Consider the following 17,987-nt stretch of genomic DNA (forward strand, 5'->3'; position numbering starts at 1 on the left):
GACAAGAACTCTGAGAACATGAATACGTGTGAAATGTTTTTTTAAGCAGTTCTAATTATTTAACTTCACGTTTGTATTAAAATTCCCCATCATCAAGTTGGCCAACATAGATCAACATAGAGTGAGCTACAAGAATGTCATATATACATGTACATTTACTACTACACTGTTTACTATTGTTTAAAAAAAAATTATATTGGGGATAACGGAAGTGCTGTTTATATTATGTTCTATATTTAATTATTTGTTACGCCCCCTATAAATATTTGACCAGTCCGGTTAATCACCCCAGACTCTATATTTAAATATGCGTCTGGGTAATCGAGACTACTTTGTATCCTTGTATGACCCAAGAATACTAGTTCCGCCTGTTCATCTTTGTATCCTTGTATGACCCAAGAATACTAGTTCCGCCTGTTCATCTTTGTATCCTTTTATGAGGCTCCTTTTATTGATAGTAAAATCGATTATCACGTATTTTTTAATACGGTCCAAAGAACACATAACGTTTTTATTTTCCAAGTGTTTGTTGAAAAAAAACTACCCCGTTGAATATGGGGTGGGTTACTCACAAAATTCAATATTGTGTGGCACTATCGTTTGGATTTTTTTTCGCTGCCATGTCAGTAATGGGTCTTATTTGGAGATTCATTCGACATCCAATTAAATCATTCACGACTGCATGGCCAAAGACCAGAGATGTGATGCCAGCCTGTTTGAATGACCCAACATTGGGTTCTCACGGCTTTATACATTTAGAGGCAAGTATTCATTTTAATCTGACTTTCTGTATAGGTCTGTGTTATTATGTAATCGCATGACAATGTCACTTTCCTATATCAAATATCAATGCCAATGGCTTACATTTTCAACGATTACAAAAAGACGAAAGAAACGATTTTAATTCCTGTCTATTTTTAAGTTGCATTCTCCATATTTTTTTATCGAAATTCTTGTTAGTGTTAATATTAAAGTTACAGTACAGTTAAAATGACAAGTTGAAGTTATGTCACAGAGCATATTTTTTTTCTACGGACGGTTGACCATGTTGAACTACTTGAATACAGAATAGATCTTTAAAATAGACAAGTATTTAACTGAAAATCGAAAAACACTATTTGCTCTCATGAAAGAGCCTGTGTCACTTACCTGATTCTACTTTCGTTTTGAAAATCATAATGATAAATGATAGGTTACAATCATAACCAATACCCTAATAATGATTGAGGCCAAATTTTGTTTAATATTGTCCCTATAATTTAGTTTTAAAAAAACCCACAATAATCAATACATTCTGCTGAATTATATAATTATATAGAAGCTGTACAGTAAAGTTTTTTTTCTTCAATTTTTATTGATATTTCTGCCTTTTTTAAAGAGTTATTTCCCTTTTCAATGCAAATCTCCATAGGAATTTTAAATTTTTAGTCTTCCTCAAGTTATATTTTGTTGGACTTTTTTCTGCGTACATTTGGGATATAATGCTACCTGTAGATTAAAACTTAACCAGATGCTCCTCAGGGCGCAGCTTTATACGACCGCAGAGGTCGAACCCTGAACGGTTGGGGCAAATATGGACACAACATTCAAGCTGGATACAGCTCTGAATTTGGATTGTGATTAAATAGTTGACACAGCATAGGTTTCTGACACAGAGTGAATGTGGTCTAATGAACTTATTTTTTCTTTTTCTTTTGAGCAATTTACTATGCTGTTGAATATAAATACTCTCAAAGAAAAAAATACTTGAAGAAATTTTCTTTTTAAATTCTGAAATCTGAAATGAGAAAAAAAAATTGACCCACATCCCAATTTTTTTTCACTACCTCCTTTCTCTTAATATTCCAAAAATGATCTCAATTCAAATTTCTAATGGAGTTTAAACATGTTGAATACATCATAAAATATCAAAATATAAAATGTCATACAGTCATGGTTAAAATTAATATCAATTAATAGTAACTTCTAACAAAATAGATGGGGAATGTGTCCAAAAGAACACAGAGATGCCCCTAGCATATAACGTTAAACAGGGATATAACTCAAGAACTGTAAAATTGAAGCTGCCAAAAATTGAACTTAAACTGAGTTTAGAGATAATAAGCATTATATATACACATTTCATTAAATTTAGTTGAGACAAACTTAAGTTATGAGAACAGAAACGAAAAAATTGAGGTTTTCAATTTTTCCACTTGTAAAGGGGCATAACCCTGGAATGGTAATCAAAGTGCTTGTAATCACTGATTGATAAAGATTGCTTTAATTTATCAGTTGGTAGTAAAGTGAATATTGCATTGTATATATTGTATATAGCATTGATTTATTAAGTTAATTCAACTTCTATTCTGGACAAAGAAAGATAACTCTTATTTTCAAAGAAGATTATATAAAGCATTGGTTTTAGGTGATTCAACAACCATTCTGGACAAAGAAAGATAACTCCAATTTATTGACTTGAAACTACAAAAAATGCTTGTTTTTTGCCCCTTTTTGGCCCTTTATTCCTAGACTGTTTGCCCCATAACCCTTAAAATATATCTCAACCTTCTACTTATGGTATTAGCATTGTGGTACAATTTCAGAACAATTGAAATACTTATACAAAACTTATTGTTCTGACACTAGATAAATGCTATTGTTGGGCCCTGTAGGCCCCTTATTCCTAAACCTTAACCCCCAAAATCAATCCCAAGCTACCTTTTGTGGTTATAAACATTGTGTTAAAATTTGATTGATTTCTGTTTACTTATACTAAAGTTATTATCCGGAAACCATCCGTCTTCGGACGACGATGACGTGATACCAATATAGGACCGAAAACTTTTTTGTGGTCGTATAAAATTCATTTGTCAAAATACTTTAAGGTTAGGGTCATATATATGCTAAATTGACTGGACTTTTTATGATTACTAACTGCTGCGCATGCGTAGGATAATAATGAATAAATATTAACAAAAAAAAAGTGCCAAAAAATAAACAAATACTATTACATGACATGTGGTTAAGGTTCATGTGGACCCTATGGCTAAAATGGCCGTATTTTCACCTAAAAATTTACTCTGAGTACAGACAAACCTGCGCATCTGTAAAATAAATCAGGCATAGCATGCCCTAGATAAATGAAAAAAGTAAAAACACAAAAATACTGAACTCCGAGGAAAATTCAAAAAGGAAAATCAAAAATCAAAAGGCAAAATCAAAAGTCCAAACACATCAAACGAATGGATAACAACTGTCATATTCCTGACTTGGTACAGGCATTTTCTAATGTAAGAAATGGTGGATTGAACCTGGTTTTATAGCTAGCTAAACCTCTCACTTGTATGACAGTCGCATTAAAATCCATTACATTGTCAACGATGCATGAACAAAACAAACATACTCAAAGAGTAAAAATGTCAAATAAAAATAGGGGTACAACAGTCAATATTATGTTATCATCTTAATATCACTACATAAACAACAAATGTAACAAAGTAGCACAAAAAGGCATACATCAAATTTAACATTCTCATTTTGCTTTTCTTATACGGCTGAATTTATCTATGTAAAGTCTACCTATAAATGAAAGAAGGTTTTCATTACTGGTGTAAAATTGCGCGTTTGAATTTTAAGTATGTTTTATGTTTTAGAAAATTAAAAACTTACCAGGATTTTGCCGTGCACTTTTTTTCATTCCTCCAGAAGGTGCCAAAATAAACTAAGTTGGGAAACAGGTTTGAGAACTTCCCCACAGGTAAAAATTAAAGTGAGCATTTTTAATTGACATGGACATTAGATGGACAATAGATACCTGTCAATAATTGGTTATTTAAACTGTGTACCTGAGTGGACCATATCAAAGTAAACTCAACTGATTGTTAATTTTATCATCTTCTAGAGAGACGAAAAAAAGTGTACGGCAAAATCCAGTTAAGTTATGAATTTTCTAAATCATACAATGCATTTGAATTCTATTTATCTAGGGCATGCTATGCCTTAAAACTTTTCCAGCAGAAGATGCAGAAGATGATAAAATTAACAGACAGTTGAGTTTACCTTGATATGGTCCACTCATGTACACAGTTTAAATAACCAATTATTGTCAGGTATCTATTGTCCATCTGATTCTCATGTCCATGTCAAACAATACAGCTCACTTCAATTATTACCTGTGGGGAAGTTCTCAAACATGTTTCCCAACTTAGTTTATTTTGGCACCTTCTGTAGGAATGAAAAAAAGTGCACGGCAAAATCCTGATAAGTTTTTATTTTTCTACAACATAAAACATATTTGAAATTTATTTATCTAGGGCATGCTATACCTAAATTTTTTTACAGATGCGCAGGTTTATCTGTACTCAGAGTAAATTTTTAGGTGAAAATACGGCCATTTTAGCCATAGGGTCCACATGAACCTTAATAGAAAAAGAGGACCTTGTGGGCTGGCAAATAAACCAAGATTTTTATAGAAAATCCACAGCCATTAATACAGAGATTTTTGTTATGAAATTTGAAACGTAGATTACTTACTTGCTTTTCTATGATGTGCTAGCGTTTTATCTTTACAAAAAGTTCTAAGCAACCTGTAAATTCCAAAACACCTCGTGCTGAGTCACTAAAGTCGAATGCACCCTAAAAGGTGTACTTGATTTTGTCCATATTTATATTTGTTTTAACCAATAACTACATTAATTAACTTGTTTTAAGGAAATCAATGCTAGAACTGCATGCAATGATCCTATATCTATCAGTCCAAATATAAGAGTACAAGAATAAAGGCTGTGGATTTTCTATAAAAATGTCCATATGTTTAGCATTGACTCAACACAAGGGTACATAAACCTTAAAACTATTTACATTACTACTAGGTTTACTGTTCTATAATGTAGAGAACAGTAGGTGTCAACTGTTCTCTAAAAATATTAAGAGTGGGAGAAAGTACTACCTTTGGAGGTAGTAATTCCATTGTGTAATAGTATACGGAAAAAATGAATATTTGTAACAGTCTTTAAAATTAGGTGTTTAGTAATGACATGTTCCATTAGTTTGCAACTGATACAAGTGAGAGAGATTGGTCTTTAGTTGACTGCGTTGTATTTTCCCCCTTTTTTATACGACCGCAAAAATTGAAAAAATTTTGGTCGTATATTGGTATGACGTTGGCGTCGTCGTCGGCGGCGTCCGAATACTTTTAGTTTTCGCACTCTAACTTTAGTAAAAGTGAATAGAACTCTATGAAATTTTAACACAAGGTTTATGACCACAAAAGGAAGGTTGGGGTTGATTTTGAGAGTTTTTGGTCCTAACATTTTAGGAATTAGGGGCCAAAAAGAGCCCAAATAAGCATTTTCTTGGTTTTCGCACTATAACTTTAGTTTAAGTAAATAGAAATCTATGAAATTTTGACACAAGGTTTATGACCACAAAAGGAAGATTGGGATTGATTTTGGAAGTTTTAGTTCAAACAGTTTAGGAATTAGGGGCCAAAAAAGGGCCCAAATAAGCATTTTTCTTGGTTTTCGCACAATAACTTTAGTATAAGTAAATAGAAATCAATGAAATTTAAACACAAGGTTTATGAACACAATAGGAAGGTTGGGTTTGATTTTGGGAATTTTGGTCTCAACAGTTTAGGAATAAGGGGCCAAAAAGGGGCCCAAGTAAGCATTATTCTTGGTTTTCGCACCATAACTTTAGTATAAGTAAATAGAAATCTATGAAATTTAAACACAAGGTTTATGACCACTAAAAGAAGGTTAGGTTTGATTTTGGGAATTTTGGTCTCAACAGTTTAGGAATAAGGCCCCCAAAGGGTCCAAAATTGAACTTTGTTTGATTTCATCAAAAATTGAATAATTGGGGTTCTTTGATATGCCGAATCTAACTGTGTATGTAGATTCTTAATTTTTTGTCCTGTTTTCAAATTGGTCTACATTAAGGTCCAAAGGGTCCAAAAATTAAACTTAGTTTGATTTTAACAAAAATTGAAATCTTGGGCTTTTTTGATATGCTGAATCTAAACATGTACTTAGATTTTTTATTATGGGCCCAGTTTTCAAGTTGGTTCAAATCAGGATCCAAAATTATTATATTAAGTATTGTGCAATAGCAAGAAATTTTCAATTGCAGTATTCAGCAATAGCAAGAAATCTTCAATTGCACAGTATTGTGCAATAGCAAGAAATTTTCAATTGCACAGTATTGCGCAATAGCAAGAAATCTTCAATTGCACAGTATTGTGCAACAACAAATATTTTCAATTGCACAGTATTGCGCAATAGCCAGAAATATCTAATTGCACAATATTGTGCAATAGCAAGAAATTTTCAATTGATTGGAGTTATCTTTCTTTGTCCAGAATAGTAGTTGAATCAACTTAAATCATTGTTTTATACAATATACAATGTATATTAACTTTTACTTCCAACTGATAAATTAAAACAATCTTTACCATTCAGTGATAACAAGCACCTTTTGTTACATTTTAATATTTTATGATGTATTTAAATGAGTAGTTATTGTTGCAAACTCCATTAGAAATTTGAATTGAGATCAGTTCGAAGAAGGGAAAGGGGAATGTGAAAAAAAATGGGGGGGGGGGGGGGTGGTAAATTTTTCTCATTTCAGATTTTATAAATAAAAAGAAAATTTCTTCAAACATTCTTTGAGAGGATTAATATTCAACAGCATACTGAATTGCTCAAAGGCAAAACAAATATTTTAAGTTCGTTAGACCACATTCATTCTGTGTCCGAAACCTATGCTGTGTCAACTATTTAATCACAATCCAAATTTAGAGCTGAATCCAGCTTTAATGTTGTGTCCATACTTGCCCCAACCATTCAGGGTTCAACCTCTGCGGTCGTATAAAGCTGCGCCCTGCGGAGCATCTGGTTGTATGCTGGTGTGACATTTGCATGTTTCCAGTCGGATGGTATACAGCCAGTTGTAAGTGATTTCTGGAAAATCATGGTGAGGATTGGTGCCGTTATGTTTTGAAGTTGTTTTAGTACTCTGCCGCTGATGTTATCTGGGCCAGTGGCTTTGTGCAGATTGATGTTGTGTAAGAGTTTTTGTATGCCAGGTGTGGTAATTGTGAGTGATGGTATGACTGGATGGAGACTTGGCCCTTTATCATGCATATTATTTGCTGTTTCGGTGGTAAAGACTGATTGAAACTGCTCATTTAAAATGTTGGCTTTTTGTTTTGTTTCAGTTGTTAATTGGCCCTCTTTTTTTAGGGGAACAACTCCACTATTGTCAGTTCTGATTGATTTAATATAAGAAAAGAGTTTCTTTGGTTTTGATTGGTTGCTGTAACTTAGGTCCGGGTCATTTGTTGGAAGGTCAAGGATCATTTTTTCTATGTATGTACAATAGGCACGTCTCTGTTCTTGTTGGACTTGTTGTTTTAGTTTTTTATATTTTACTATATGCTTTTTGTCCTTTTTCATTTTAGAGTACAATTTATTCTTTTTATTTATCATTTTTCTGAGTTTGTTGTGCACCCAGGGAAGTCGATGTTTATACGTTAACATTTTATGTGGGATGTTTGTATCTATTGATTTTGTGATATTGTTTTTAAATAAATCCCACATTTCATTAATAGTACTATTGTTGTTATTGTTCATAATAGTAAGCTCTTCTAGTGTTTTATGTAGGTCTGCTTCTATATTTTCCCAGTTTGCTTTGACATATTTTAGTATTTTTCTGGGATGTTGTCTAACTTTTCGAAGCCAAGTGTCTGTTTCTATGTAGACGATGTCGTGGTCACATAGTCGTAGTTGTGGGAGTGTGTTGAATTGTTAACTAAGATTAAGTCTAGTATTCTTTCTTTTCTAGTTGGTGTGTTAACTATTTGTTGAAGGTTACAATTTTCTAGTAGTTCTAAAAGTTTATTGTGATGTTCAGCATCCGGTTTACCGGGTATGACCTGAGGTATAGACCAGTCAATATGACCTAAGTTAAAGTCACCACCAATCATGATATTAGTATTTGATGATTAATTAATTCTACTAATTAAGTGATAGTTCTAGTTGTTGTAAAGATGTTCCTTTATCTGATGGTGGTCTGTAATATGCACCTACTAATAAGTTCTTACTACCAGTCATGTTTATTTGAGACCAAACTATTTCACAGTCAGTTTTAAGTTCACTTACTTAAGTTCTGTGCTTATAAGTTCTTAATTAATGACAATAAGTACACCTCCATGACTTTGGTTATTTTTATTTGGTGGTCTGTCTAATCTATAGACATTAAATAGTTCTGATGGAAAGAATTCAGATGATGATATATTTTTGTCTAGCCATGTTTCAGTGCCTATGATTATGTCAGGTTTAGATGAATCAATTAACTGATTGAGATCTTCAATTTTATTTCGTATCGATTGAAAGTTTATGTTAAGTATCCTGATAGGTTTCTGATTTTTAGTAGTGGCTCAGTTTTGTGATGTTTTGACTTTTGGTTTTGATTTAGTCTTAGTCATAGGCGATGAAGATGCACGAGGAGCACACAGGCACTTGTTTCTATCCACAGGAAGGTCGACTATCCATATATATGGATAGTCGACCTTCCTATGGATAGAAACAAGTGCCTGTGGAGGAGCACCTTAGCTGTTATTGAGAGATGTATCACTCATACTCCAGATACTACTAGAATTTAATGATATGCTTGATTGGTTATTGAATAAGGTAGTGGAGAAATTTGGCATTCCACAATTTGTACATTCCCAGCTACTATTGCTAGCATTCATACACTCGTAGATATGAGATGGTATACTCTGACAATTAATGTGAAACCAAGAATCGCAGCTGTCGCATCTTACACGTGTTAAGCATGTTTAAATGAGCATATGTTTCAATAGTTTAGGACTTAGTGTGACCATAGTACACGGATGCCCCAATCGCACTATCATTTTCTAGGTTTAATGAACCGTGAAATTGGGATAAAAACTCTTATTTGGCATTAAAATTAGAAAGATCATATCATAGGGAACATGTGTACTAAGTTTCAAGTTGTTCGGGCTTCATTCAACTTCATAAAAAACTACCGTGACCAAAAATTTAACCTAAATCGAGACAGACGGATAAACAAACAAACGAACGAACGGACGGACGGAAGGACGAACGAACGAACGAATGAACGGACAAACAAACGAAGGGACGCACAGACTAGAAAACTTAATGCCCCTCTACTATCTTGGCTAGAGCATAAACATACAGGCAAAGTTTAGATGTTTTTGAAGTGTCGTATATTTTGACTTTAGTGGAACTTTAAGGTTCATGTGGACACTGGCTAAAATGGCCGTCTTTTCACCTCAAAATTTACTCTGAGTACAGACAAAACTGTGCACCTCGAAAAGTGTTAAGGCATAGCATGCCCTAGATAAATAGAATTCAAATGCATTGTATGATTTAGAAAATTCAAAACTTAACTGGATTTTGCCGTGCACTTTTTTTCGCCCTGCAGAAGATGATAAAATTAACTAACAGTTGAGTTTCCCTTGATATGGTCCACTCAGGTACACAGTTAACTCACCAATTATTGTCAGGTATCTATTGTCCATCTATTGTCCATGTCAATCAATACGGCTCACTTAAATTATTACCTGTGGGGATGTTCTCAAACCTGTTTCCCAACTTAGTTTATTTTGGCACCTTCTGGAGGAATGAAAAAAAGTGCACTGCAAAATCCTGGCCCTAATTATCTAGGGCATGCTATGCCTGAATTTTTTTTTACAGATGCGCAGGTTTGTCTGTACTCAGAGTAAATTTTGAGGTGAAAAGACGGCCATTTTAGGCAAAGGGTCCACATGAACCTCTAAGTCCCACGCTGGCGGACATCTTGGATGATAGTTCGACTACAAAGTTACAACACTTGGTCAGCACCTTATTAGGAACATCCATGCCATGTTTGGTTTCATTCTATTCAGTGGTTCTCTAGAAGAAAAACACGTGTATGTATTTCCCATAGGGCCCTATGTTAAACTTACTCCCCCTGCTGACAGCCGGCATCTTGCATAAAAAAAAAAGCTACAAAGTAACACCACTTGGTCAGCACCTCGAAACAAAACTTTTAGGAATTTTGGTCCTCAATGCTCTTCAACTTCGTTCTTTATTTGCCCTTTTTAACTTTTTTGGATTCGAGCGTCACTGATGAGTCTTTTGAAGACGAAACGCGCGTCTGGCGTAAATACAAACTGTAATCGTGGTATCTATGATGCGTTTATTTATCATACCATGTTTGGTTTCAATCCATTTAGCAGCTTTCTAGAAGAAAAAAAACACATTTGTGTATATTTCCCATAGTGTCCTTTGTTAAACTGTTAAACTAAGTCCCCCGTTGGCAGCCATCTTGGTTGATGGATATGCTACAAAGTAACAACACTTGGTCCGCACCTTACAAGGAACATTCATGTTTCATGCCATGATGCTATTCTGTGGTTCTTTAAAAGAAGACTATCGTATGTAATTCACATAGTATTTCCCGCTGGTAGCTAGCTTAGATGATTGATTGGCTACAAAGTAACAACACTTGGTGAACATTCATGCCATGGTTGGTTTCATTCCATTCAGTGATTTTTAAATTAAGACTTTTGCATGTAGTCCACTTTGTTAAACTTAGTTCCCCCGCTGACAGCCGTCTTGGATGATTAATTAGCTACCAAGAAACAACACTTGGCTTTTCACGGGGTAACTCTGTTTAAGAGAGACCTCAGTATTCAGATTGTTTACAGGGTAACTCTATGTTTACAAAGGAGAGACGTCAGTAATCTTATTTTTCACGGGGTAACTCTATGTTTAGAAGAGACATCAGTAGTCTAACTTTTCACGGGGTAGCTCTATGTTTAGGAGAGACCTCAGTTAACTGACTTGTCACGTGGTAGCTCTATGTTTAGAAGAGACCACTGTACTTTTACTTTTCACAGACAATATCTCTATTTCAGGAGGTACGGTTGCATTATGTGGCATGTGGAGATGAATCTAAACCATTAATGCTATTTCTGCATGGTTTCCCTGAATTTTGGTATTCATGGAGACATCAAATCAGAGAGTTTAAGAAAGATTACAGGTATTTTAAATTTTAAATTGATTTTGATTTTCTTGTGAAAAGATAAAATGAAACTTTACAAAAACTAGATGAAAAATGTAAGGAAAACATAATTTTATGTGACTGTCATACAAGTGAGAGGTTACGCTAGCTTTAAAACCAGGTTTAATCCACCATTTTCTATATAAGCAAATGCCTGTTCCATGTCAGGAATATGACTTGTTATCCATTCGTTAGCATTGATGTGGGTGAGCATTTGAGTTTGCCATTTTATTACGGACTTTTCGTTTTGAATTTTCCTTGGAGTTCGGTATTTTTGTTATTTTACTTTTTATGTCATTTTGAAAATGTTTGAATATAACACATTGCTAAGATTATACATTGTCAAATAAGGCAGCAATCATTTAAATCTAAGTCAAGATCATGATAAGTGTAAGTCAGGATAAAAATCTAAGTCAGGATACATTTACTAAAATGAAATTCGCACAAATGGAGAGATGGAGTGCAAAAAGTGTGATATAATCCTGCGCAAAATTCAGGCCAGGTTTTGAATATAAATGTGTTGTTAATTCCAGATGCGTGGCCATCGACTTGAGAGGATATGCCGACTCTGACAAACCAAGTGGTGTAGCAGCCTATAAGACGGAGAAAATGATTGCCGATATCAAACAACTGATCCCAGCTATGGGTAATTAGCTAATATTATACCTTAGGAGCTAGGAGACCAGGCGTCACTCTTTTAAATCTGTATGACTTGGTATCGAAAACGAATTTTCAACGGATTTTCACTTATAACAGGCACCAATACGTGTGCAGGAACTATACCGGATTAACGGTTGTAACATATTGATTTTATCTTGGAAGGATATCGCTTGTTCTTCTTTCTGTCTTTTGGATTGTGACCGTATAATTGTTATCCCCACTATTAAAATTGACTATACTCCCTTGTATCACCAACAGTTATTCTAAATAAGACATCAAACAATTAATTTATATCAAAATTAGATTGAAAAAGTGAAGATATTTTCAGCCACAATTGCTTTCTTTTCTATTTACAAAAGGCTACAGCACTTGTGTATTGGTTTCTCATGACTGGGGTGGCGTGCTTGCATACCAGTTTGCTGCTAAACACCAGGATATGATAAATAAGCTAATTGTTATGAGTGCGCCTCATTTAGGATCATTTCAGGAGTATTTGAGGAAAAATAAATCACAGGCCAAGAAGTCTTGGTAGGTTAACCGTTTAATAAAAAAAGAATTTATTAGCGTAAATTTTATTTACAATACATTATATCTAAACATTTCAATAAAAACTGCGATATAGAAAATGTCTTAATTAAATTTCTCTATACTCAAACTTCGAGTCAATCAATTCTGTTACCAGAAAGTTGTACAATTAAGAACAAGCAACCGTGATTACTTCGTCATATCTCACTTGAAATCTAGAAAGGATACTGAAAAGAACCAAACCTCTAGAGCCCACGCCTTATTAAGGTAAAACGAGAATGGACCAGGGTATACACAACTGTGAAATGTCCAACTTGATCGATTTAAATGACAAAGCAAAATTCCTATATTAGAAAAAAGAAACGAAGTAAAACCTTCAATTACAATTATTTATAATTATGTTTTGATAATTATAATATTTTCAATACATTTGTATATATATGTTGTTTAAATACAACTTCAACTGAGGAAAGGCTTGATAGTATCATGCATGTTAGGGGTTATATAACTTCATAAATCTACAGCGCTGAAGATAAAACCTTAACCGAGGTACGGAGCTAAGTTCAATTATTTAAAGCATGTAAGGAGTTTACCTGGAGTTGAATTCAACAACAAAAAACAGAAACTAACGTAGGGTTCCCATTGTCACGATATTTAACCCAAGAATAAACAACAGGATCGAGATCAGACGATTGCTGCTTGATTTGTTGGCGTCCTGAAATTCATGAAAATTTCCTAAAGTGTTTGCCACTGCATGATCGCAAGTCATATTACTCAGTCAATCAATCCGACTGAACGAGGGCTTACCAGCCTCTCAATATTGTTTAGAGCCATTAGTAAGTCAATCAATCAATCCGACTAAGCGAGGGCTTACCAGCCTCTCAATGTTGTTTAGAGCCATTAGTAAGTCAATCAATCAATTCGACTGAGCGAGGGATTACCAGCCTCTCAATGTTGTTTAGAGCCATTAGTAAGTCAATCAATCAATCCGACTGAGCGAGGGCTTACCAGCTTCTCAATGTTGTTTAGAGCCATTAGTCGATCAATCAATCAATCACTCATTTATAATTTGTAGGTACATAATGTTTTTCCAAATACCCTGGATTCCTGAGATAATTTTCTGGCTGTTTGATTATGAAACCGTAAAACAAGTGTTTACTGGTAAACGTAGCGGCTTAGCTGTAGCAAAAATGTCAGAAGAAGATGTTGAGGCATATAAATATGCATTATCTAGACCAGGTATGTACTTTAATATACACACACATTTTTGTTTATTTAAATGCAGGTAAGGACGACAAAATATATGGATGTTATAAACATGTCGAATTTTCCTTCTGCTTAATCATGTTACATATATATAAAGTATAACACTTTGTAATATAAACACTATTAATAGTGTTTATATTACAAAGTGTTATACTTTATAAGAATCTTCTATACTTTTTAAGAATCTTCTTACATGTTACAGTTACAGAAAACCATCAACGTTCTCATGTGTATTTCTGGTGCATGCATGGTAAATGTTTCAAATTTATAATTTATGAAATTTTATCAAAACATAGAATAACAATTTTTTAAATTAGTTTGATGTTGGTATTTCAGTTTGTTTTGTTATATATTTTTGTATTATAAATTTCTGTTTAACAATATTTCTTCGTTTTTTATACGACTGTTGCTGGGAAGTATCATGATATCCCGCTGTCTGTCCGTCGTCAACATGTCGGGAAAATAACCCAAAAATGCATATGGGCTTTGCTCATTGTTGAAGGCCATACGGTGACCTATAGTTGTTAATGTCTGTGTTATTTTGGTCTCTTGTGGACAGTTGTCTCATTGGCAATCATGCCACATATTTTTTTATATTAAACTAGTTTGGTGAAATTTTGGTGAATTGTAATGTTATGTCTATTGACGTAAACTCCCTTCAGATTTTTATAAATATCAGATTTTCAGTTTGCAAGTTTTGTATTATTCATTAAAAAAGAGGGATTTTCCAGTTTTCGTACAATAACTCAACAATGCTTTGAGTAGGTTTAATGAAACTTTGGTTAATTATTTATATGTATTAAGGTAGGCTCCCTGTCGATTTTCATAAGTTTTATATTTTTAAATTCTGATATGACATTGAGGAGATATAGAACTTTATTCCTTGAAAAAGCGACGGCTAATCATGTGCTCTTTATAAGTTTATACATTTTTTTTCAAGTACTACTAATTAAAGAAGATGTGGAAAGATTGCCAATGAGACAACTATCCATAGTAGACTAGACCATTTCAAATGTCATTCCTTATGAATGATTGCAGTACGACAACAGTTCTGTATACGAACATTTGTTATTTTATAGCAGTTATTAAAATCTTAATTTCAGATTATTTGATTATTTTTTTTTATATTGTTTATATTTTATGTTTCTCTAAATGTACAAATTACATGTATTCAATAAGACGCTGGTTTAGTTATTCTAAAAAATTTACCTGTCTCCAAAAAAAAAAATGAATTCTTAGCATCAGCACTGTGTAACTTAAATATAGTTCATTGGATCCCGTTAAAAAGTCAGTTTACTTCCAAATCCCTTTTGAGATTGAATCTAGTATCCCTAGAGCCCTACGAATTACAATGCCACGTTATACTGGTTGCAAAAACTAGATTTGTCAACTTGTTGTGAAACATTTTTGGATGTCTCCCGAGGTAACAGTATCGACAACAGATGCAAATATAGAACTTCTGTAATTGCAAATTTTGTTTATATAATATTAGTATACTGGTAATAAATTGAGTGGTGAGGGAAATTTATGGTCCCTATTCGGATATGCATTCGACAACTAATCTGTCAATTTGACAGTATAACAGATAAAAAAAAAGTACAATGTATTGATATTATAAATAATAAACATTAGATGAACCCAATACTCCCTTGTTAATGTATCAATATCTACATTATGACTATATAGAAACACACTTTATCCTTAGTAAATTAATTTACCTCCAGACCCAATGCATATATATATATGACTGTTATTGATTTAATATGATACCAAATAAAATAAATGCAAGCACTATAGGTCACAATTTTTCCTTCAACAATGTGCAAAACATATACCGTGCAGTAGGCTATTACTAACGACATTACTAAATGTAAAACTATTCAAACATTAAAACCAACGGCTTGATTTATAATAAGATAATATATAACGAAAAACATAATAGCAACCAACAACAACCAATGAATTACTCCATGATATCAAGTTAGTTTTTTTAAAATTCAATTAATCATGCATTTAATATCATTTATAGGTGGACTTACTGCAGCAATTAACTACTACCGAGCAGCCCTTCGATACCCAGTGGGAAAGTTCGTTAACAATATCATAGAGACACCAACATTGGTAATCTGGGGATGCAAGGATACTGCGTTAAACAAAGATCTAGCTGCTTTGCCAGCCAAATTTGTCCCAAATCTTACCGTTAAATATGTTGAAGATGCCAGCCACTGGGTTCAGACGGATAGCCCCGAAGAAGTGAACAAATTGATGCGGGAATGGCTCAAAGCGTAAGGCTTGTGCCAGGAAAGAGGCGTAAATGGCTCTGACAGTGCCTAAGGCTTGTGTCAGGATAACTTTAAGACAATCATAACCTAAAGATTGTACATATAAACGTAGTTTTAGTGAAATATATTTTATAGGTCGATTTTGTTTACTAGTATCTGACAATCACTATTATGAAATTCATTATAAGAGTAGTTGATTGATTTTTATACAACCGCAAAAATTGATTTTTTTTGGGTCGTATATTGGTATCACGTTGGTGTCGTCTTCGTCGTCGTCGTCCGAAACATTTGGTTTCCGCACTCTAACTTTAGTGAAAGTAAATAGAAATCTATGAAATTTAAACACAAGGTTTATGACCATAAAAGGAAGGTTGGTAGATATAGGAAGATGTGGTGTGAGTGCCAATGAGACAACTCTCCATACAAATAACAATTTAAAAAGTAAACCATTATAGGTTAAAGTACGGCCTTCAACACGGAGCCTTGGCTCACACCGAACAACAAGCTATAAAGGGCCCCAAAATTACTAGTGTAAAACCATTCAAACGGGAAAACCAACGGTCTAATCTATATAAACAAAACGAGAAACGAGAAACACGTATATATTACATAAACAAACGACAACTACTGTACATCAGATTCCTGTTGGGACTGATTTTTTGTGTTTTGGTCCCAATAGTTTATGAATTAGGGGCCAAAAAGGGCCCAAATAAGCATTGTTCTTGGTTTTCGCACAATAACTTTAGTATAAGTAAACAGAAATCTATGAAATTTTTACATAAGGTCTATGACGACGAAAGGAAGGTTGGGATTAATTTTGGGAGTTTTAGTCCCAATAGTATAGGGATTAGGGGCCAACAAATTATTATATTAAGTATTGGGCAATAGCAAGAAATTTTCAATTGCACAGTATTCCGCAATAGCAAGAAATCTTCAATTGCACAGTATTGTGCAATAGCAAGAAATCTTCAATTGCACAGTATTGCCCTATAGCAAAAAATATCTAATTGCACAATATTGAGCAATAGCAAGAAATATTCAATTGCACAGTATTGTCCTGTTTTCAAATTGGTCTACATTAAGGTCCAAATGGTAAAAATTAAACTTGGTTTGATTTCAACAAAATTTGAATATATGGGGTTCTTCAATATGCTGAATCTAACCATGTATTTAGATTTTTAATATTTGGGCCCGCTTATCAAATTGGTGCTCATTGAGATATAAAGGGTCTAAAATTGAACATTATTTGATTTCATAAAAAAATTGAATTCTTGGTTCTATGATATGCTGAATCTAACCATACATTTAGATTTTGGATATTGGACCATAAAAGGTAAATGTCCAATTAAAAATTTTTAAGTTTTTAAGTTTCAGTTCTTAGACCACATTCATTCTGTGTCAGAAACATATGTTGTGTCAACTTTTTAATCACAATCCAAATTCAGAGCTGTGTCAAGCTTAAATGTTGTTTCCATACTTGCCCCACCTGTTCAGGGTTCGACCTCTGCGATCGTATAAAGCTGCGCCCTGCGGAGCATCTGGTTTTATATTGTGATAAAATTATTTAGAGAAATTTACAGCATTTATGGTGATGAAAAAAGTTTAACTTATGTTTAATTATTTTAGTCTTTGTACAATACATTTGTAATTGAAGCAACAGTTCCATTGTTATCTATGACAATAGTTTGAGAACACCAAACACACAGTTGTGTGACAGTCCCTTATAAATTATAAATGGAGAATGTTTCTTTGGCTACCCGTATATAAACTAGTCTACCGGTATACATGGATTGAAGCTATTTCAAATATTCTATGTAAGCTGAATATACAAATGAAAACATTTAATTTAACCTCAGTGTGGGCAGATCTGATTTCATTTAGGTGAAGGATAAATTAAACTCATAAATCCTACCAAACACCACTGTATATATTTGTTCAACATCAACCATTTGTTTGATATTGGACAGCATGTGGTAAATAGTTCATGCATATATAGGACGTTGTAGGTAAACTAGAAAAGAAAATGTCAAAAATTTACACAGAAATGTTGAAGAAAAGTTCAGTTTAAATTTGAAAGGGAACTGTAAGACAGGTTATTCTCCCTGTGTGACATGCGCTTGTCGACTCATATTTACTAGTACTTGTGGTAAACATTCAGTAAGTAATTCACAAATCAAA

The 17,987-nt window shown here is 33.5% G+C and overlaps 1 protein-coding gene across 2 annotated transcripts; it reads left to right on the forward strand.

Annotated features, from left to right (window-relative positions):
- The first annotated feature begins 522 nt into the window (after positions 1-522).
- Positions 523-17,462, forward strand: LOC139519383 (epoxide hydrolase 4-like). Of its 2 annotated transcripts, none has more exons than XM_071311398.1 (6): positions 523-761; positions 10,931-11,055; positions 11,610-11,722; positions 12,096-12,264; positions 13,337-13,500; positions 15,557-17,462. In XM_071311398.1, exons 1-6 carry the CDS (start codon positions 555-557, stop codon positions 15,814-15,816), a joined length of 1,038 nt encoding a protein of 345 aa, XP_071167499.1. In that variant the 5' UTR covers positions 523-554; the 3' UTR covers positions 15,817-17,462. The 2 variants fall into 2 exon arrangements, with proteins under 2 accessions (XP_071167499.1, XP_071167500.1); XM_071311399.1 differs by lacking the exon at positions 523-761 and adding an exon at positions 10,417-10,539.
- The last annotated feature ends 525 nt before the right edge of the window (positions 17,463-17,987 follow it).

Source organism: Mytilus edulis, chromosome 4, assembly GCF_963676685.1.
Source record: "Mytilus edulis chromosome 4, xbMytEdul2.2, whole genome shotgun sequence".
Lineage (NCBI taxonomy): Eukaryota > Metazoa > Mollusca > Bivalvia > Mytilida > Mytilidae > Mytilus > Mytilus edulis.